Raw genomic sequence first — 22,839 nt, forward strand, 5'->3', positions numbered from 1 at the left:
AGCGGGTCACGCCTCCCGCCCCGCCGCGTGCGCTCTCGCCCCAAGCGTGGCAACTGGCGCCAGGGTTTCCCCGGGGGCGCCCCCCAGCGCACGCCGCTCGCCCGGGGGTTTCCAACCTAGTCTTGCTGGTCCCGGCGGCCCGTTTCCCCGGGAGCGCCCGCCGCCTGGCCGCTAGCTCACTCTCCCCGCTGGCTGACCAATCCCCGTTTGGAGTTCAAAATTCCCGCCGCTTCACTTGCGCTACACCCTCTCCCTCGTTTGTTTTTTTGTTTTGTGTTTTAAACTTTCACTCCGGTTAAATTATATTGACCCTAAGCTTTATCTCGGATGTCCCTCCAAAGGGATTTAACGAGAATCCCGAGCGCCAGCCGCCGCTATCCCCGGGGCTCGCCCGCCCCTCGCCCACGGGAAACGCCCCGGGGCGGGGCGGGAGGACTCAAGTCGGCGGCGGGTGGGGCCGGGCGGAGCTGCCTCCCTCGCGGGGGAGCCCCCGGGCTCGCCTCAGCCCTGCGGCTCCTGCCCTCGGGGCAGCTGCCCGGCGAGTCCGTGGAGCAGCGGCAGGCGGGCGATGGAGACTGGGAGACACTGGGCGAGAGGAGGCGGGGTGGGGGAGGCGGGGAAAGCGCGGGGGCGGAGGCTGGCAGGGGGCGCTGGAGGCAGGAGCCGCCCGAGCGCTCCGAGCGCCCGAGGGTGCAGGAGGCTTTGAAACCGCGGCAGCGCCGCGAGCCTCCGGGGCCCGGGCGGCGGCTGGGCGGGGAGGTTGGGGGGGCGCTGCCGCCGCCGGGGGCGTCGCCGGCCTCAGCCCCTTTGTTCTCGCGCGCTCCCCCTGGCCGCCCACTCCCCTGCTGTCGCGCGGCGGCGGCTCCTCCCGCCCGAGGCAGTCGGGCTCTGCGCCGGGGGCGGGAGGGGGCGGGGGGAGCGTGCCTGCCGCCGGGAGTGGGGGGCGATGGCGAAGCTCCGGGTGGCTTACGAGTACACGGAAGCCGAGGACAAGAGCATCCGGCTCGGCTTGTTTCTCATCATCTCCGGCGTCGTGTCGCTCTTTATCTTCGGTTTCTGCTGGCTCAGTCCCGCGCTGCAGGATCTGCAAGCCACGGCGGCCAACTGCACGGTGCTGTCGGTGCAGCAGATCGGCGAGGTGTTCGAGTGCACCTTCACCTGTGGCGCCGATTGCAGGGGCACCTCGCAGTACCCCTGCGTCCAGGTCTACGTGAACAACTCCGAGTCCAACTCCAGGGCGCTACTGCACAGCGACGAGCACCAGCTCCTGACCAACCCCAAGGTAAGGACGCCCCGTGAGGGATGCCTCGCTCCTGCGGAGATCTTGAGGTTTGGGGGGAGCATCAGTGTTAGACCCTTCGCGGGGTGGCTCGGAGTATGCTCGCATTACTAGGAGGCGACGAGGCTTCGCAGGCTATACTCAAACCAGGAGTAAATACATCGGGGAGCCCCGGGTCCCCCGGTCCTTCAGGCGGGTTTGTGCACGGCGACCCGTGCGTGGTGCCCGGAGGCTTTCTTTACACACCTGTTTTGCCTGGTCCCAGATTTTGAGGCCTTGGCCCAGCTTAGGTTAGGGCCCTAGAGGGTTGACTTTGGAGAAATGCAAGGAGCCGAAAGTTAACTTTTCCTCCGGTTAAAGCCAGTGCGTCGCGGGGATACACCTACTCCGGCGCATGGTCAAGGTCCGAGCTCCCACTGGCCGCGTCCAGAACTCGTCTTGGGAGGTGCAGCGAGTCTTTTAGCCCCTTGAAAGGTGTTAGAGGTTTCCTTGCCTTTTAACTCTTGACAGACGTTTTTAACTTGTGGTCCAAAGATGAACTTTCGTGGGTCGACAAACGACGTGGAATCAAACGCGAGATTCTGCGTAGATCCATTTTGGGCGGGTACGGCGGACTCCTAGTTTTCATGAAATAGATTGTCAGAAGGGTCTAGAGGCAGCCTAGTGACTCCTAGGCTCTGTGTGCCTAGAAACAATTGGGAGCCACCTGGGAAACGGTAAAACTTTCTGAAAATAGAAAACCGTCCGTGAAATGTACCGAATATTCCTTCCTTTGCAACTTTTTTAGTTCTCACAAGCAAAAACGAGAAAACCTGGTTAAGACTCGAGGGATGGAGAGCAGAGAGAGGGACGCTCAGAAAACTGTTCCCAGTGGAGAAAAAAACTTATAAAAAGCAGTGTCCTCAGTCTGTGAACTAATTGAGCTTTGTAGTGCACCTGATTTTGCAAGAAGGCTTTTCTTTCGTTTTTTCTTTCTTCTCTTGGCCTTTTTTGCTCTTCTTGTTGCTTAACTATCAAAGTAAAGATGTGTATCTTCTTTAAAGTTACCGGCATTTTCCCTCTTTGTGAGAGCAGTGCTTGAAGATCAAGCAAGAAAGCTGTCCATAAGGGAATGAGTCTTGTGTACACAGGAACAACTTTAAGTGTGACAGGATATAATTATATCAATCCAAAAAAAGAATTCTATCTCAATAGTTTACAAGTATTTAAAATAAGCTTATCATTTCTCTACAGTAAACCTCTTGTTCTTGTCTCCTAAACAGTAAAATCTTGAATTGGGGAAATTTTAAAAAGGGAATTCCTTTAAAGAAAAATATATGGCTTCTCTTAAAAAAGATGCTCTTGCTGACAAAGGAAGAGGACCTTAAAAATGAAGATAATATATAAGCAGTAAATATAGAAGTACAGAATTTAGATAGAGTATAATGTTCAAAGTCTTGAAGAAGCAATAATGTTTCAAAGACAAATGTTGTAAATTAATCTGCTCAACGCTCAGGAATTTCAAAACAAATTGCAGGGTTTTAGAAACATCACTTTTTTCAGGATTAAATCATTAATATAAAAGAAAGGTGTCAAAAAGAAATAGTGATTTAGAAATTATATGGTAGTTCATCATTTAAAAGGTGTTGTTATAATTGGTGAAACATTGCTAATTAGTTTAAGATTGTGGTTCAGGCACTAATAAATTACATACATGTTTTTCAGTCAGTGGCTAATATCTAATCAAGACATTGAGAAGGTAGAATTTACTACATAAAGGCTGTTTCACAATTTCCAGGTAATTTTGAAGGATCTGACAAAAAAAATAAATTGGGATTTAGGACATAGATTTTTAAATCACTTGGAAGGAGTGGTAATGCTTTATATGTAATCCTAGGATTTGATATTTCTCTCTTTTTGTTGCAAATAATCAGTTTTCTTCCAGTGCCAGTTTGGATCCTGGCAACAATCGTTTTGAAGAAGTATCTGAACAAAATAAGATTTTATAAAATAAAGTATACAAGAAATGACAGAACTGCAGAAAGATATGTTAATGTTACAGAAAATGATGAACAACATCCCATTCAATTTAGTCAAGGTTTCCTCGGCCAAAGCAGTATATGTCTCTTTATCCAAATTATGATTGCATCGTACCATTTATAGAACATAAGTATGTTCTTTTGCAGTCACTTTTTGACTTTTGAGCAATGAAGTGCTCAATTTGGAAATTCTTGTAAGCAATTAGTGATGGAAAAATTCAACTCAACCAAAATATTGTGCCAGAGTCCAGTATGTAAGCAGAATGTTTCCACAGTGCCTTTGCAATTAGGCAATACCCACGGCCCGTTGCTGTTGCATCTCGGCTACCCAGACCTTAGCTTTTTATTGAAGGCCTGGGTGCCCCACCCATTCTCTTTGTAGAATGTCTAGATTCCCTACAGTGTCATGGATCCTAATCACCTTCAACTTTCTCTTCTTCATGGCCCACTACCACAAGAAGCCATTTGGGAAATCTCTTTTTAGAAAAAGAGAACAAGGACTTTCTCCCCTCCCTTGAGTTTGCTGCATTAGATACAGTAAAAAGCAGGGAAGGGGAAAGAATATTGCACATATCTAACATCTTAAGCCATAGACTACTAAAGAAGACAGTGTGAATAAATTTGACCTTTGACTAATAATTTCTTTAAAATATCTTTAAGTCCTATTCAACTTACGTTTTGAGTCATATCCTTGTTTCTAAAGCAATCACTGTATTCAGCCATGTAATATAGTACTCAAGTCAGTTATCCTAATTATCCAGTCAAGTCCTAATTATCCACAGGGCAAGGATCTGCTCTTTGAATTGACCGTAGCAAAATCTAAATTTGGGGTCAGCTTCCTCTGGCTACTGTTCTCATCACTGCCTTATCTCTTTGTGACTAGCAGGTGTGTGTGCTAAGAGGTTTTGTTCTCATCCATGGCCATACATTAGAATCACTGGGGGAACTTTAAAAAGAAATTCTGGGGGGGGCATCCCTGGTGGCGCAGTAGTTGAGAGTCCGCCTGCCGATGCAGGGGACATGGGTTCGTGCCCAGGTCCGGGAAGATTCCACGTGCCGCGGAGCGGCTAGGCCTGTGAGCCATGGCCGCTGAGCCTGTGCGTCCGGAGCCTGTGCTCCGCAACGGGAGAGGCCACAACAGTGAGAGACCCGCGTACCGCAAAAATAAATAAATAAATAAATAATAAATAAATAAATTCTGGGGAGTTCCCTGGCAATCCAGTGGTTAGGACCCCATGCTTTCACTGCCGAGGGCCCGGTTCAATCCCTGGTCAGGGAACTAAGATTCCGCAAGCTGCGTGGCACGGCCAAAAAAACAAAAAAAAGATAAAAAGAAATTCTGATGCCTGGGTCCAGCCTTCACAGATTCAGACTTGGTCTTGGGTGGGTCCTGGGCATTGATGTTTTTTAAAAAGTTCTACAAGTAATTCTAGTCTGTAGACAGAGTAAAAATAAACACTGGCTTAGAAAATGTCCTCATCTGTTGTGCAAGAAAAGTAAAATAAGAACTGAAAGGGTTCATTGTGATTAATATTTGTGTGTTTGGGTTAAAAGATGTTGCTGATGCTACTGAATCTAGGGAGTTGGTGTGAAAGGGGGGACTCAAATTCTGAAGGAAAAGAAGAGAATCATTTAAAATTAGTTTAATGTAAATGAAACGAACTTACGCAGTTCCAAACATTTAAAATTGGTTTAATGTAAATGAAATGAGCTTGTGCAGTTCCAAACATTTGCTTTTGCCTCGTTGATTACATTGGATTGCAAAGAAAAGATGAATTTTTAAAACCAGCCTCTTGTATATGGAACAAGAGAGAGCAGGTGATTAGAGGCAATATGTTTTATTTTTGAGTTTTTTTCTTTCTCTGATATGAAAAACCTAGAAAGAGAGGACAAACGTCTATTTCTAAGAAACCAGTACTACTGTAAAAGTAAGAGAAACGCATTCAAGAGAATAAAAACTTAGGCAAGAACTAGAAAAGCTTCAGGCTTTAAGTATATACCCTGAAATTGGGTGTAATGAACTACAGGGAATTGTGGCTTAGTTACCTTCTTGGTATCCTACACATCCATACTAGAGTGCCTCTCCCCCCAGCACACACACACTTCCTGTGTAGATGGTGTGGTCCGCTGGGGTTCATTTATGAACTCCATCCTTGAATTAAATGTGCAATACTTTGTGCTCTAGGGAGGTCCATCACATCAAAACTAAGTAATAAAAGGCTCATCTGAATTGTGACAGCTTGTCTATAGTCTTTATTTCTTCATGAAAAAGTGGCTTACTATGGTTGTTTTTCCTCTGGTGACGATATGAAGTAATACTGGGGATGTATATAAAATTTAATTCCACAAATACTTCTTCAGCATCTATTATGATCAGAGAACTGGGCAAAAAACAGGAGGACATACAAAGATGAGTTCATTCATTTAACAAATATTTATTAAGTGCCACTTTGTGCTGTGTGTGTGTGTGTTTCCAGGTTCTAGGACTGGAATAGAGATCAGGCTGGAACCCAGGGCACAAAGATCAGAGCCCTGGGGGTAAGACAGGAGAGTAAGTTGGGGCCAGTAATGCAAAGGTCCTTGACAGATAGGATGGGTTTGGTGGACATTGGGAAGCCATGGTAGGAAGAGTAATGCCCCCTACCAAGGATGTCCACACCCTAACCCCCAGAACCTGTGAATATCTTATGTTACACAGCAGAGGGGAATTAAGTTTGCAGATGAGTGAAGTTTGCTAATCAGCTGACCTTAAGATAGGGAGATATCCTGGTGGGCCAAGTATAATCACAAGGGTCCTTAAATGTGGAGGAGGAGGTCAGAGGGATGCAATTTGAGGAAGGCTCAACTGACTGTTGCCAGCTTTGAATACAGAAGGAGGACACAAGCCAAAGAATGCAGGCAGTCCCCTTTTCCAAGGGAGTGAGAGAAGGCAAGAAAATGGATTCTTTCTTAGAGCCTTCAGAAAGGAATATAGCCCAGCTGGTGTCTTGATATTAGTTCAGTGAGACCCATTTTGGAATTCTGACCTTCAGAATTGTAAGATAATACATTTGTGTTGTTTTGAGCCACTACATTTATGCTCTAACAGGAATAGGAAACTAATACAGAAGTCAAGGAAGGCTTTTGAGTAGGTGACTAATATGAAAAGATATTTGAAAACTTGGTCAGATAATATCCACTTATATTATGGCTCTTTAGAAACAATCTAATCTGCAGGCTGCTAGGATTTTCCTGTCTGAGATTACTTATCATAATCCTTCCCTGACATCCATTTGTGGATGCTTTTATGAAGTTCCCAATTATTTGTAAGAACTCCCAAAATTATGTATCTCAAACTCTAATCAGAAACTTTTTACTTTTATAAGAGAGATTTGTGATGTTACAATATATTTCAGTCAAAGTTTGGAGGAAAAATGCATACATTTTATCACACACTTGCCTCAGAATTATAAAGATTTTTACAAGTTGTCAATTTTGTTTATCTAAAATGTTTTTGCTACTCATTTATGAATGAAGATGTCAAGTTTTATTTACCTTGGGTTTAAAATTTTTTTTCCCATCTTTAGCAGAATTTCATATTGAGTTCCTAGATAAACAGTACATTTATATTACAATTATCATAAATATTCGCAGTAAAATACTGAACAGAATGGTTTTTAATATTACATATGTTTCTTACTATTCCTCATGCTGTGCCTGTGGTATTCTCTAGGTCACATAAATCAATGTGTAAAAATTTGTACTTTCAAGTTTTAGTAATACCCTCTTTTCTTTTAAAATAAACACTTATAAAATTGAAAACTGGAACTCCCTGGTGGTCCAGTGGTTAGGACTCGGTGCTTCCACTGCAGGAGGCACAGGTTCAGTCCCTGGTCGGGGAACTAAGATCCCACAAGCCATGTGGCATGGCCAAAAGAAAAGGTGGAGGGAACTATGTGCTTATTAAATTATTTAAATTTATGATCATTTTTGTAAATAAACTAATCAGACAAACTTGTTTCATGTATTTGCTTGGTTGAGTAGCAGAGTCCAGCAGATTGGGTCACTAGAAGTTCTCTGTATACCGAAGCACATGTGAAGAAATATCCATTCATCTAAATTCTTCTGTGCCATTCATCTAACTGATGCAGTAGACCAAATGGACTTTGAAACCTTATCCAATGTCCAATTTACTAGTTGTAATCTAACAATATTGCAGTAGCATATATTGATGTTGTATCTCATTAGCAGAAACTAAATCCTAGAAAATTACATTCTAAATCCTAGGAGTTTAATCCAGTTTTTCCTGTGTAATAAATATATTTATACAATTGTCTTTATCGACACAACTTTATTTAAGATAGTTCTTAAGAATGGAAAACCAGACAATAATACTGCTTAGTGAGAGTAAGATCTATTCTGATTATAATTACCTCTGTTTCCTCTGTTACAAGGAGAAAAATGGCAAAAGAAAATCATCTTTATCTCTCTAACACCAGCTTCTATTCTGGAATCTTTTGTTTCTATCAATAGTATCATTATTCTCTGGTATTAATACATTATCAATTTTCACTGCCACTATCCTGGTCAAAGATATTATCATTTGCTTTGATTATTATAGTATCTCTTTACTAATTTCCTTATATCTAGTCAATTTCTTCCTCCAAACCAATGGTTCTCAAAGTGTGAGCCGTGGAGGAGAAGCATCAGCATCATCTGTGAACTTGTTAGAAATGCACATTCTCAAGTCCCATCCTAGACCCATTGAATCAGAAATTTCACCCTAATTTCTGATTTAGTGGTTCTGTGTTGAATTCAAGAATTTATACAGTAAAAAAGTATATAACTACCAAGCTAATAAGTGGGGAAAATGAAATAATATAAAGCAAGCCATTTTTTAAAAATGCAGTAAAAGAAAGTAAAAAGAATGTAGACAGGTAGAATAAATTAAAAAAAAAAGGTAGTAGATTTAAACCCAAATTTATAATTATATTAAATATAAATGGACTAATTCTTCCAATTAAAAGGTAGAGATCATAGACTGGAAAACATACAAACATCAACCCCCCAAAAAAATGAAGAAAGAAAAGCTGGAGTACTTGTATTATATGAAATACAGTAGACTTTGAAGCAAAAAAATGTTACTAGAGATAAAAAGGGACATTTCATAATTATAAAAGTTAATTCAACAAAATATAACAATTGTATATTGGGAGGTACCTAAAAATACAACCTTGAAATACATAAAAACAAAAAAATTAAAGCAGAAATATCTCAAGGGAGAAATATACAAGTCTATCATGATGAGAGATTTTTAACACACCTCTGTTTGTAACTGATAAGCAATCAGACAAAAGCAATATCAATGCACATCCAGCAGATTTGAATAACATGTTTAACAACTGACCCAACTGACATATATAAAATAGTATATCCAGTAGCAGCAGAGTGCACATCGTTTCAAGTGCCCGCATAACATTTCCCCAAACTGATCACATTCTGGGCCATAAAGAAAGCCTTCACAAATTTCATAGCAGTGAAATAATAAAGATTTTATCCTCAGTGAAATTAAGCTAGAAATGATTAAATTTTACTGAGAGACATAGAAGATGTGGGAAATTCATTAGAGAAAGAGTGACCTTATGAATAAATGGTGCTTGAGCAATTAGCTCTACGTAAAAAAGAAATAAAATGTGATACATGGGGCTTCCCTGGTGGCGCAGTGGTTGAGAGTCCGCCTGCCGATGCAGGGGACATGAGTTCGTGCCCCGGTCTGGGAGGATCCCACATGCTGCGGAGCGGCTGGGCCCGTGAGCCATGGCCGCTGAGCCTGTGCGTCCGGAGCCTGTGCTCCGCAACAGGAGAGGCCACAACAGTGAGAGGCCCGTGTACTGCAAAAAAAAAAAAAAAAAAAATGTGATACATACTTCACACCCATAACAACAAATTCCAAACGGAATAAAACCTAAATGTGAAAAGAAAACTATAAAACTTCCAGCAGTTGGAATAGGAAAATATCTTTATGACATAGGCCTAAGAAATATTTTCTCAAATAAGGCTTAAGGAACAAATCATAAAAGGAAAAGATTGATACATTTGAACATGTTAAAACAATAATTTCCATATGACTAAAATTATTGTAAACAAAGTAAAAATGTAAACCACAGACTAGTAGAAGATAATGGTAAAACAAGTAATCAGCAAAGGACTATCTAGCATTTGTGAAAATGTCTACAAATCATTAAGAAAATGACATATGACATAATGGGAAAATCAGTGAAGGTTATGTACAGTCAATTCATGAAAAAACTCAAATGGTCAATAAATGTGAAACAATGCTGTATTCCAGTAATCTCAGGGAAATTCAAATGACAACAATAATGGAATACCATTTCACACCCATCAGATTGGCAAAACTTAATGTTTCATAAGACCAGGTGTTGGTGAGGTTTTGAGAAAATGTTAAATCCTACTGATTGCTGGAAAATTGGTTCAACCACTCAGAAAAATAATCAAACATATCAATAGTATGTGTAACTGAAGTTGTGCATACCTGACAACCACTGTGACAATCAAGTGAAGTGACAACAATTTCACTTCAAGGAGTTTACCCTAATAAAACTATAACATGTATTCAAGGAAGTATATATGAGGATTTTCATTGCAGAACTGTTTGTAGTAGTGAAAAAGTAGAAACAATCTAATTGAATTTATTCGGATATTGGATGGGGTACTTTATTTATTTTTCTTTTAAAGAGACAGCCTTTATTTTAAGGATTTTTACATTGAAGACTTCAAAAAGTGGTAGGTTTTTAGAACTTATTGACCTGTATTTAAAAGGAACTGTTGACAGAATTTTACCAGAAATAATCTGAACAAGTGGGAAAATACAGTTAATACTACTGAAACCTACTAAAATAATTCCAGGACATATGGTTTATCTGACATAACGATACCTCTAAATACTGCCACTGATATGAAACTGACTGCTTCTTACTTTTCTAAACACACAGTGGTATAATTAACAATATTCAATCACCTCTGTTCTTTCCTGAATATATAAAAATTAAAATACCAATTAAAAAACTATTCTTCTTGGACTTCCCTGGTGGCGCAGTGGTTGAGAGTCCGCCTGCCGATGCAGGGGATGCGGGTTCGTGCCCCGGTCCGGGAGGATCCCACGTGCCGCGGAGCGGCTGGGCCCGTGGGCCATGGCCGCTGAGCCTGCGCGTCCGGAGCCTGTGCTCCGCAACGGGAGAGGCCGCAGCGGTGAGAGGCCCGCGTACCAAAAAAAAAACAAAAAACTATTCTTCTCTTTAAATGTTTCTTACAGATACAATTTCAATATTTTCATTCAATAGTGGTGTGGTTTAAGAGATTTTTCATTCACAAGTCAAACAATCCACCCAAAGGGAACTGATAGTCTGTAGGTTCATTGTGCAAATAAAGAGTTTCGGAATGAAGCAACTGACTTTTCTAAAGTACAAAACATAAAATTCTTAGAAGATACATTCAATAAGCTCTACTAAGCAGCTGGCCACAGAACTAGAACATTTGATAATTTTCCTGGTGAATTCAATGGAGTTCCAGATGTTTCCAAACTCAACTTGAACTCTCATCTTCAGCTTTGTATTTTGCTTTTCCAGTTTTGCTAATAACACAAACATGATTCAAATCCCTGAAGTATTCATTATAGTCAAGGGCATATCCTACAACAAACTTGTCTGGAATTTCAAGTCTAACAAAGTCTGGTCTGTATCCAACACTTCGAGGGATCCTTTTCACCAGCAAGCTTGCAACCTTGACCATCTTTGGATTATGCTGCTTGACCAAGGAAAGCAAGGTTTGCATTGTTTAGTGTCAATTATATCTTCAACAATCAAGACATTCTTTCCAGTTAAGGTTGAGAGATCATCTCCACCAATTACTTTTATGTCACCTGTTGACAGGTGACATAAAGATAAAATCTACATTTTATCTACATAAATTTTATCTACATAAATCTTTATCTACATAAAGATAAAATCTACAGTCATAGGTATAGATCTATCACTATTTCTGTTTCAGTGCTTTGATGTAATCCAGCAGATCAGCAAAGAATTTATAGCCCCCCTTGAGCACACAGAGGGCCACGATGTGAGAGCCTTCCATCTCCTTCATCACATCTTGAGCCAGCCGTTCGGTCCAGTCCATAATTAGTCCGTGAGGAATAAACACCTTTTCCAAATCCTCAGCATAATGATTAGGTCTACAACATAAATCTAGGTCATAACCTGGTGCATCATCACTAATCACAACGCTGGGGCTGCGAGTCACCATAACGGAACTGGCTGGCGCGGGCTGATGGCAATCTGCTCTTTTTTTAAATTAATTTTTATTGGAGTATAGTTGATTTACAATGTTGTATTAGTTTCTGCTGTACAGCAAAGTGTGGGCTACTTTAATAGGAACCTCGTAACAGTAACCTAAACAAAGGAACTACTAGGTTTTTTTCTTTTGTAAATGTATGAGCTTGTAAGCAGTCTGTGGGGCTGTGCCATTCTGATCTGGAAGGTCATTCAAACACCCAGTTTCTTACTGTCTTGTTGCTCTAACTGTCCCTTAACATGGTTTTCCTAACTTCATCACGTCTGCCTTTTAGGCAGTGAGAAGAGTGAAAGAGAAAAATAAAAGGCAGGCAGCTTCCTTTAAAATATATATATATATTTCAAATATTGTAATATTTGCCCTTTTAACGTGTACAGGGTTTTGGTATATTCACAGAGTTGTGCAACCATCATTGCTAATTCCAGAATATTTCCATTCCTCCCAAAAGAAATCTCATGCACATTACTATGCACTCCCAATTCCTCCAGCTTGGTCATGGTATATAATCCTTTTTATATGTTCCAAGATTTAGTTTAACAGCATTTTGTTGAAGATTTTTGCATCTATATTCATAAGGTATATTGTTGTGTAGTTTTCTTGTGATATCTTTGTCTGCTTTTGGTATCATAATAACAGAATGAGCTGGGATGTATTACCTCTTCTTTTTTTGGCAGAAGAGTTTATGATTTTGCACCGTGGTCAAGTGGGATTTATTTTAGGAATGCAAGGTTGGTTAAACATAATAAAATCAATGTAATACAACATATTAATAGAATAAATGACAAAAATTACATGCATGTATATGCAGGAAAAACGTTTGACAAAATCCTTCCTTGACTTAAAAAATCAACAAACTAGGGATAGAAGGGAACTTTGTCAACCTGTTAAAGGGAAACTATGAAAAACCCACAATCTATATCATACTTAATGATGAGAGACTGAAAGTTTTCCCCTAAGATCAGGAACAAGACAAGGATGTCCACTCCTGCCACTCACGTTCGATATTGTACTGTAGGTTTTAGTCAGGACAATTAGGCAAGAAAAAGAAACAAAAGACAGCCAGATTGGAAAGGAAGAAATAAAAGTATCTCTATTCACAAATCACATGATCTTGTATATAGAAACTCCTGGAGAATCCCCTAAAAAAAAAAAAAAAAGCTATTGGACCTAGTAAATTCAGCAAGATTGCAGGATACAAAGTCAATATACAAAAATCAATTATATTTTTGTACACTAGCAATGAACAATCCAAAAGTAAAATTAAGAACACAATTCTATTTACAGTAGCATCAAAATAATCAAATACTTAGGAATACATTTGACAAATTTAACAAAAGAATGTAAGACTTGTACCCTGAAAACTACAAAACACTATTGAAAGAAATTAAAGAAAAACTAATTAAAGATAACCTTTGTTCATAGATTGGAAGACTGAATATTGTAATATGATGGCAACACTCCCCAAATTGATCTATAGATTCATTACAATTCCTATCAAAAACTCAGCTGGATTTTCTTTGTCAGAAGTTGACCAGCTAATCCTGAAATTCAGATGGAAGTACAAGGGACCCAGGATAACCAAAACAATCTTGAAAAAGGAGAACAAAATTGGAAGACTCACACTTTCCAATTTTAAAACTTACTAGAAAGCTATAGTAATCAGGACTGTGTGGTACTGGCATAAGGAATAGATTCCAAATCTATGGAATAGAGTTGAGAGTCCAGAAATAAATGTATACATTTATATAAGTAATTGATTTTGACAAGGGTGTCAAGAGCATTCAACAGAAAAAAAAAAGTCATTTTAACCAGTGGTGCTGGAACAACTGTTTATACACATGCAAAGGAGTGAAGTTGGACTTCTACTTCACACCATATACAAAAATTAATTCAAATCGATGAGAGACCTAAATATAAGAGCTAAAACTATAAAGCTCTTAGAAGAGAGCATAGGTGTACATCTTTATACCTTTGAATTAGGCACAGTTTCTTAACATGACACAAAAAGCATAAGTAATCAAAGGAAAAATAGGTAATTGGACATAATCAAAATTTTAAAATGTTTGTGCTTTGAAGAATACCATCAAGAAAGTGAAAAGACAAACACAGAATGAGAGGAAATATTTGCACATCTGATAAGGGTTGAATATCCAGGATATATAAAGAACCTTTACAACTCAATAACAATAATAACAAAAAGACAAATTACCCAATTTATAAATAGGCAAAAGTTGGGAACAGATATTTTTCCAAAGAAGGTATACAAACGGCCAACAAGCACATGAAAAATTTGTTCAACATCATTAGTCATTAGGGAAATGCAAATCAAAACCACAATAAGAGGGCTTCCCTGGTGGCACAGTGGTTGAGAGTCTGCCTGCCGATACAGGGGACACGGGTTCGTGCCCCGGTCCGGGAAGATCCCACATGCTGCCGGAGCCTGTGCTCCGCAACGGGAGAGGCCACAACAGTGAGAGGCCCGCGTACTGCAAAAAAAAAAAAAAAACCACAATAAGATACCACTTTCAACCCACTAGAAGACTATTAAAAAATAAAAGACAATAACAAGTTTTGGTGAGGGTGTGGAGAAATTAGAATCCTCATACATTGTTGGTAAGAATGTAAAAGATTTGCAGCTGCTTTGGAAAACAGTTGACTGTTCCTCAAAAAGTTAAACAGAATTACATATGACCCAGCAACTCCATTCCTAGGTATATACCCAAAAGAAATGAAAACACATGTCCACACAAAAACTTGTACATGACTATTTGTAGTAGCATTATTTATAACAACCAAAATGTGGAAATAAATCAAACGTTCATCAACTGACAAATGGACAAACAAAATGTGCTATATCCATGCAAGGAATTCTATTTGGCTATAAGAAGGAATGAAGTGTTGATACATGCTACAACATGATTGAAAACGTGCCAAGTGTGAGAAGTCAGCCACAGAAGATCACGTATTATACAATTCCATTTACATGAAATGTCTAGAGTAGGGAAATCTATAGGATGATTGGGAATGATAGCTAAAGGGTACGTATATGGTGTTTTCTTGGGGTGATAAAAACATTCTAAAATTGATTGTGGCGGTGGTACACCTCTGTGAATCCACTTAAAAACATTGAATTATACACTTTAAAGGGGTGAATTGAATGGCATGTCAGTTATATTTCAGTAAAGCTCTTACCAAAAAATAATGTTGATGGGAGATTTACTTTGCAAATTTGGCATTTCAAATAACTTGTAAAGAGGTTAAAACTTCCCTACTATTTGGGAAAATATGTACTTTAAAATATTAATTTTCCAAATAAAATTTATTTGCAAAATACTCAAAAATTATTTAGAAAATTTTTAGTTAAAATAAAATTATAATTTTGATGGAACACATTTTGAATGTACAAAAATAAACTATGAAAGTACTAAAAATATAGATGAATATTTACATAATTTGGGCAGTGGGCAAAGCCTTTCTAAGGCTAACAAGAGCAAAAATCATAAAAGAATACACTCATTTATTTAATGACATAGTAAGAAAAAACTTAACTTATATTTTTTAAAAAACATTAAAATTGAAAGAAAAATGACAAATTTGGGAGAATATTTGCACCATGGTAGAGCAATAATTCAAAACTCATTATGTGAAGCTGTCTTAGCAATAAATGATCATCTCTTCTGTATAAGACTAGGTGTGATGGTTAATTTTCTGTGTCAATTTGACTGGAGCTAAGGGATGCCCAGACAGCTGGTAAAACATTATTTCTGTAATGAGAGAAATCCCAGAAATGTTACTTTAAAATAAATGCTCTGTGGAGCACACAGGGCACGACTAGAGAATACAGCTGAGAGGATCAGTGTGTTGGAGATGAAGGTACCGACTTGAGAAAACCACAGTGTGTTGTACTTGTATACCTGCCTCACCCATACCAGTTTACGTTGCCACAGTACTGAAGGAATGGAAAGCCTCTTCTATGGTTCGTGTTCCAGGCACCACCTTAAGTTTCACTAATTGTGTTCATGGCAGAGGTACACACATAGCAGACCTTTAGAAGCTGCCTGGTAGAGTGGGAAAGGCTGCAGTTTTGAAATCGAGGTACCTACACCTGAATCTAGGTGTGCACCTCTGGGCCGGTCACTCAACCTTTTTTCTTAAACAATCCCTCAATTTTCTTTTTCTTTTTCTTTTTTTAAAAAATTTATTTATTTTATTTTTGGCTGCGTTGGGTCTTCGTTGCTGCGAGCGGGCTTTCTCTAGTTGCGCCGAGCAGGGGCTACTCTTCTTTGTGGTGCGCGGGCTTCTCATCGCGGTGGCTTCTCTTGTTGTGGAGCATGGGCTCTAGGCTCACGGGCTTCAGTAGTTGTGGCACGTGGGCTCAGTAGTTGTGGCTCACGGGCTTAGTTGCTCTGCGGCATGTGGGATCTTCCTGGACCAGGGCTCGAACCCATGTCCCCTGCATTGGCAGGCAGATTCCCAACCACTGCGCCACCAGGTAAGCCCCCAATCACTCAACCTCTTGATCCTCAGTTTCTTCACAGACTGAGGATTATTGATAATACAGGTTATAGATAATATATGGATAAATATGATCCAAGAAGGTATAATTGATTAATACTTGTGGAATAAATAAACCTTGGCATTTGCATTTTTAAATAATTACTGAGGCATCAAGTAGGGAAAATTTCACGGGCAAGGAAAGAGTTTAGGGACTTTGTCACAAACTTTGTAATATCGAGACAACAGCTTAGTTTCTGGTATCTCAATATTTCCAACTCTCCATTCCTTAATCTTCATAGCTGGTAGGAAAATATCTGCTTGTACAAATCTTCTGCAGGTTGCATTATTTTAAAATACCTGTAGAATCATTAATTCAACAGATGTTTATGGAGGACCTGCATGTGGCAGACACACTATTCTAGGTTCTGGGGATGCAGTGGTAAAAGAAATCCCTGCTGGGTTGGAGCTTACTTTCTGTGTAGTTGTCGGAGAGCTTTACACAGTACTGGGTGTGTGTGTGTGTGTGTGTGTGTGAGCATGTGCATGCATTTACTGCTTAGTTCTGAGGTGACATCCACCTCCTCCATCCATTGGGCTTTCTTTCTCCCATGCCCATGTGAAGTACTGAATGTCTGTTTTCTTCTGGTTGATGTCAAGCACCTTGCCCTTCAGTGTTTTTCAACAGATACTTATTTGATTTTGCAGAGCCGCTAGGTGGAAAACTAACAACACAAATTTATGGCATTAAAATTTTGCAGAGCTTCAAAATTTCCATTGGAGGGAGTTCCCTGGTTGCCTAGTGGTTAGGATTCTGGACTTTCGCTGCCATGGCCCCAGTTCAATCCCTGGTCAGGGAGCTGAGATTGAGATCCCACAAGGCAAGCAGCATGGCAAAAAATTTAAAAAATAAATTCCCACTGGAGATTTATTGAGCATGTTCAGGGAATGCAGAATATTTTTTCAGAAAGATAAGTTCAGATATGAATACTCAGCAAGTTTAGTTACCAAAGAAATGCTCTCCAAAAACACAAAATTAGAAACAAGAATGAGGGAATAACTGTAAATATAGGAAAAGTTAAAATAATTTCAAGTGAATACTTTGATCAAATACAATGCCAGTAAATTTGAAACCATAGGACGATATGGTAATTCTCTAGGATAATACAAACTTCGAAACTAAAACAATCTAATAGTGATTAAAAAAAAAATAGACGAATTACCATAGAGGAAATGGAGAAAGTTCTCAATAGAACTACTATTGGGACTCCTCCGTTCCAATCCCTTTTGGCATCCAGAAACAGCTATATTTAACTATTTTTGTCTTCTGTTTTTCCTAGTAGTTACCACCATGTTTCTAAACAGTAAGCTCTGTGATGTATATATTTTATTTTTTTGATTTTTGTTTGTTTTTATTGGAGTATAGTTGCGTTACACTGCTGTGTCAGTTTGATATATATATTTTAGACACAATTGCCTGCCTATGATTGAATCTGAGGATTTAGCTTTCTTACACCATCCCATTCCATCTCATTTTCCCCCCTTCATCCTTTAAATATCATGATTTTTGGCTAAATTAGCATTGAGTGCTTAACTTATTTTTACTATGTATTGTTCGGGGTTTTTTGGTTTGTTTTTTTGCGGTACGTGGGCCTCTCACTGTTGTGGCCTCTCCTGTTGTGGAGCACAGTCTCCGGACGTGCAGGCTCAGCGGCCATGGCTCACGGGCCCAGCCGCTCCGCGGCATGTGGGATCTTCCTGGACCGGGGCACGAACCCGTGTCCCCTGGATCGGCAGGCGGACTCTCAACCACTGCGCCACCATGGAAGCCTGTATTGTTCATTTTTATTGCAACTTTTTATGTTCTTTGAGCTGATAATCATCCCCTTATAATATTTTCTTACTTCCTTGTATACCTTTCTCTTACTTTAACAAAATTCTCCCACAGAATTGTAAAACTCCTTTGCACACTGTTTTTCATATACTTATTCATTATACGTAACTGTTTCATTCTACTTCTTTCTCTTTTAAAAAAACTTACCAGGCATAACTTTTCTGAACTCCTTTAGCCTATTGCCGCAAACCGAACTGGTTGCACCTTAGGCCTGCTCTGTCTCTCCTCTGTTAGGTACTCTGTTTCCTTGACCCCATGCCTTCTGCTTTATACCTTTGCTTTGGTGGAGTGCATCCTCAAGTAGCTTCCTGAGAAAGGGTGCATGGGAAGTATACCTTTTGGATCTTATGTATTGTTCAGAGTTCTGTTTCTGAGGCTTTAACGTACTCTAATCTGTTTACTCAAAGTGCAATTTATTATTTGTTATCTAGTGCCCATAAATCAGTGTAGGTCTATACCTCCAACGTCATGCCTTTCAAGAGAAATAAACAATCAGGAGTTCTGCTCAAAGATATGCTCAAACTGAGCTCAAATTTTTTCATCCATCAAAACTGGTCATAGGCTTCAGGTACTCCCTAGCACACTGCAGAGTACTCCTGGAGGTATGTATGTCTTGGTATGAGAAAAACAAGCCCACATTAACAACTGCACATTAAGACAAGTTGGGGAAAGCCGCAGTACAAAAGAGAAGGTGCGTTGGGAATGCGAGCCATTTTCTCGTGAATCTTATTTGCCTGCAGGACCTGCTTTAGCCCTGAAAACCCCACCTATATGTCTCAGTGGGTCAAATAGCCCAGTATACAATGGATAACGTGGTGACTGGGTGTCGCATGTTCAGGCATTCGGTAACAAACCAAGGGTTTCTCAAAAGGAGGTTAGTGATTTGTCAAAGGAAGCATGAGTTTGATTTATGCTATCAGAGCTCTCTACAGGCTCCATCTATCCCTCCAATCTGGCACAGACACCTTGGATACCATTGGAGGCCCTGGGCCACGGAAGTCAATCAAGAGAGCTTTCTGTAGCCTGGAGTGCCTGGAGCGGGTTCTCCTGCTCTGCCTGCCACTGAAAGCTGGCAGGTAAATGGGTTACTCAGTAAGGGGTCAGAGGAGCAATCCCAAATGTGGGGAAATGTTTCCTCCAAAGTATAAAGGATCCATCAAGCATTGTGCCTCTTTTTTAGTTGTAAGGAATGAAAGGTACAGCAATCTGTCTTTCACTTTGAAGGGGATATCCAGAAATCCCCTGTGCCACTCCCACCCTCTGGCACACCTGTACTTTACCAAGGAATCTAGGGCAGTTTGTACTCCCTGACTTCTGATCAGCATGATCTCCTCGATGTACAGACGGTATGATGTTCTGTGGGAGGGCGACGGGTCAAGGTCCCTGCACACTAGAGCATGACGTCCAGAGAGAGTTGAGGTCGACCTGGGTAAGACAGTAGTCTACACCGTCTCTGCCAGAGAAAAGCAAACTCTCTCTGGTGCTCTCTGTCAAGGATGGAGAAGATAGCATTTGTCAGATCAGTCACCATAGAATAGGCTCTGGAGGTAAGTTTAATTGCTCCAATAAAGAGACTGTATCTGAAACAGCAACTGAAGGTAGTTACCACCGATTCATTTAACAATACAGTCATTCTCCAAGACTTGTATGTCTTCTTCAAGAGCCAAATAGGCAAGTTAAACATTAATGTGGTAGGAATCCCCACTCCTGTAATCTCTGTGACTTCCCTAGGGATGCAGTAGTGGTTTACTATTTGGGGAGGAAGGAGGTAGTTTCAGTCATCCACCATAATAGCCTATCTCTATGGGTAAAGGAAGTCAGGGTAGAAATTACAACCAGTGTACGACCAGACCAAGCATGTATATTGCATCTGTAGATTTAGAATATCAACCACAGGAGAGTTCATGGACTCACTGGACCCTTTTTTAAAAAAAAATTTATTTATTTAATTTATTTATTTTTGGCTGCGTTGGGACTTTATTACTGCGTGTGGACTTTCACTAGTTGCAGCAAGTGGGGGCTACTCTTCGTTGCGGTGCGCAGGCTTCTCACTGCAGTGGCTTTTCTTGTTGCGGAGCACGGGCTCTAGAGGCGCGGGCTTCAGTAGTTGTGGCACACAGGCTCAGTAGTTGTGGCTCGTGGCTCTGGACCGCAGGCTCAGTAGTTGTGGCTCACGGGCTTAGTTACTCCGCGGCATGTGAGATCTTCCTGGAGCAGGGCTTGAATCCGTGTCCCCTGCATTGGCAGGCGGATTCTTAACCACTGCGACACCGGGGAAGCCCCACTGGACCCATTGTGACATCAACTTAGGTCAAAACTCCGTTTTCCCCTGACCCCATGAGCTCACATTCCGAGCACAGTCATACTTAGTGTCCCCAGGGATTAGGATTAGCACAGAGCCAGTGTCCAATAATACTGTAAATGGCTGCCCTTTCCCCACTGCACAGCTACTCTTGTAAATGTTTGCATGTTCTCTTGGGAAAGGGTAGGAGAAGACTTTTAGTAGGCATTACTTGAGGTGCTGCCGCAGGTCTTTTTCAAGAATAAGTAGCCTTGCCTTCATTCAAGGAGCTTTAGGTCTGGGGAGTGGGTAAGGAGTCTTGTCTTACATCATGATGACTCATTGGACTCCACTTCATCAAACCTCAGGTTTTTTCTGGTATGTAGATCAAGTTGAACCTTAAAGGTTTTCCACATTTTTAGTCCTGGGGTCCTATGATCTCTTAGTCACTGTCAAAAGTTATCATTGATGGATGAAATCATTTTTATTATGCTCACAAATTCTGTGGGTCATAAATACAGACAGGGCACTCTGGGGACCGTTTATCTCTGCCCTATGATGTCTGAGGTCGTTGTAGAATGCTCGGAGGCTGGAGGCTAGAATCATCTGAAGGCTCATTTACTCTCATATCAGAGAGTTGATGTTGGCTGTTGACGGGGGGGCCTTGGTTCCTCTCCACACAGGCCTTTCCATGTGATCTCTCTGCATGGGCTACTTTGGGCTTCCTTACAGCATAGTGTCAGAATTCCAAGGGCACACATTCCCAAGAGAGAGATTCAAGCAGAAGCTATGTCCTCTTTTCTGATTCAGCCTTAGAAGTCACATAGCATCACATACTCTGTAATCACAGTCTCATCCATGTTCTAGGGAAGGGAAACCCACACCTCTGAATAGAGGAGTGTCAATGTCACATTGTAAGAGCATGTAAAATAGGATGGATATTGGTGCAGCCATCTTTGGAAAATACATTCTGCCACAAATAGGAAGCATCAATTTTTCATCACCCCCATCTATCAATCCTGGTTTTAGGGACTTATGGACAGGGCTTGTTGGTTTCATTCATGCGGAAATGATGTTGTAATATTTCATTAAATATATATATATATATATATATATACACACACACACATATATACACATTATGAGCCTATCTGAAGGCATGCATGAGCATTTAAGATGTTTTGTTTCATTTCTGTGTTCTGTGTGGTTGTAAGAGGATTGGCCATCTCCTCAAGGATTTTAAATTATCATCATAAGCCATTGAACAAATTTTTACATGTGCTGCCATGCTTAATAACTATTGAGCTTCTTCCAGATTAAAACTTCTAGTTTGGGTCTGACTTCTGTTCAGATTCGACCTCTATTTTGGGCAAAGACACCGTATTTTTATTTTCCAACTCTAGAGCTGAATGAACTATTTTCTCTTGAAAGTGGAATGTTGTTGCAAACTTTTCTCAGTTTTAATAATATCACCAACTTTAGCAGTCTACTTGAATCCAGAAGTTAAATGAATAATGTTACATTACAAAAGTGCAGATGTAATACCAACACATAGTAATACATTCTAACGAAAGGAGCGTTGGGGGTGGGTGGGAATACTCTGCTGGAGGTATGAGCAGCTTTTCACAGGGGCATGCAAGGACAGAGGAACAATTCTTCATGAGTAGTAGTTCAGATAATTTGGGCATTTTCCAATGCCATCTCCCATGCCCCTCTCCTTCAAGCACATTAGATGATTCAGTCTTTCTGGAACATCCATCACATTCCATTTCTTCCTCTTGGACTGTCACCTTCCCAACCCATTCTCTGAGAAGCAAACTCCTGTTCATCCGTAAGGACACGATCATGTCACCTCTTTTGTGAAGCCTTCTCTTATTCCACCCCTACCCTCCTGAAGCCGAAATGTTCGCTTCCTCTTTTGCAATCACAAAGCACTTTGTGCATATGCTACTATTACTGCACTACATGCTCCTGGGAGGGAAGGAAGAAGAGGGGTCGGGAGTAACATCTAATCTTTGTATCCTGTACTCAGCAATCGAGAATGCTTTATTGGGGCTTCCCTGGTGGCACAGTGGTTAAGAATTCACCTGCCAATGCAGAGGACATGGGTTTGAGCCCTTGTCCGGGAAGATCCCACATGCCACGGAGCAGCTAAGCCCGTGAGCCACAACTACTGAGCCTGTGTGCCTAGAGCCCGTGCTCTGCAACAAGAGAAGACACCGCAATGAGGAGCCCGCGAACCGCAACAAAGAGTAGCCCCTGCTTGCCGCAACTAGAGAAAGCCCGCGCACAGCAACGGAGAGCCAACACACAGCCAAAAATAAAATAAATAACTAAATGCAGGTTCCTAGTCCTACTGAATCAGTCTCAGGAGGGTGGGTCTTTTTGACACAGTCAGTGGTCTGTGGACCATACTTTGATGAACACTGTTTTAGTCTGGGCACCTCTCTGTACCTGCCCAGCCTGCTCTCTCTGAAGAGCTAATTTAGCATCTCCTTAGTTATTAATTTAGCATCTCCTAACTATT

At 40.7% G+C, this 22,839-nt stretch overlaps 1 protein-coding gene and 1 pseudogene across 1 annotated transcript in view; one reads left to right on the top strand and one right to left on the bottom strand.

The window, feature by feature from the left end:
• The first annotated feature begins 805 nt into the window (after nucleotides 1-805).
• KCNMB4 (potassium calcium-activated channel subfamily M regulatory beta subunit 4) overlaps nucleotides 806-22,839 on the top strand; it is a 68,282-nt gene continuing 46,248 nt past the window's right edge. Inside the window, exon 1 of the mRNA XM_060023856.1 lies at nucleotides 806-1,282. Coding sequence (XP_059879839.1) covers nucleotides 947-1,282 — 336 coding nt within the window. The 5' untranslated portion in view covers nucleotides 806-946. The remainder of the gene's footprint in view (nucleotides 1,283-22,839) is intronic.
• LOC132434204 (hypoxanthine-guanine phosphoribosyltransferase pseudogene) lies at nucleotides 10,879-11,595 on the bottom strand (annotated as a pseudogene).

This window comes from Delphinus delphis, chromosome 11, assembly GCF_949987515.2.
Source record: "Delphinus delphis chromosome 11, mDelDel1.2, whole genome shotgun sequence".
In the NCBI taxonomy this organism is placed as follows: Eukaryota; Metazoa; Chordata; class Mammalia; order Artiodactyla; family Delphinidae; genus Delphinus; species Delphinus delphis.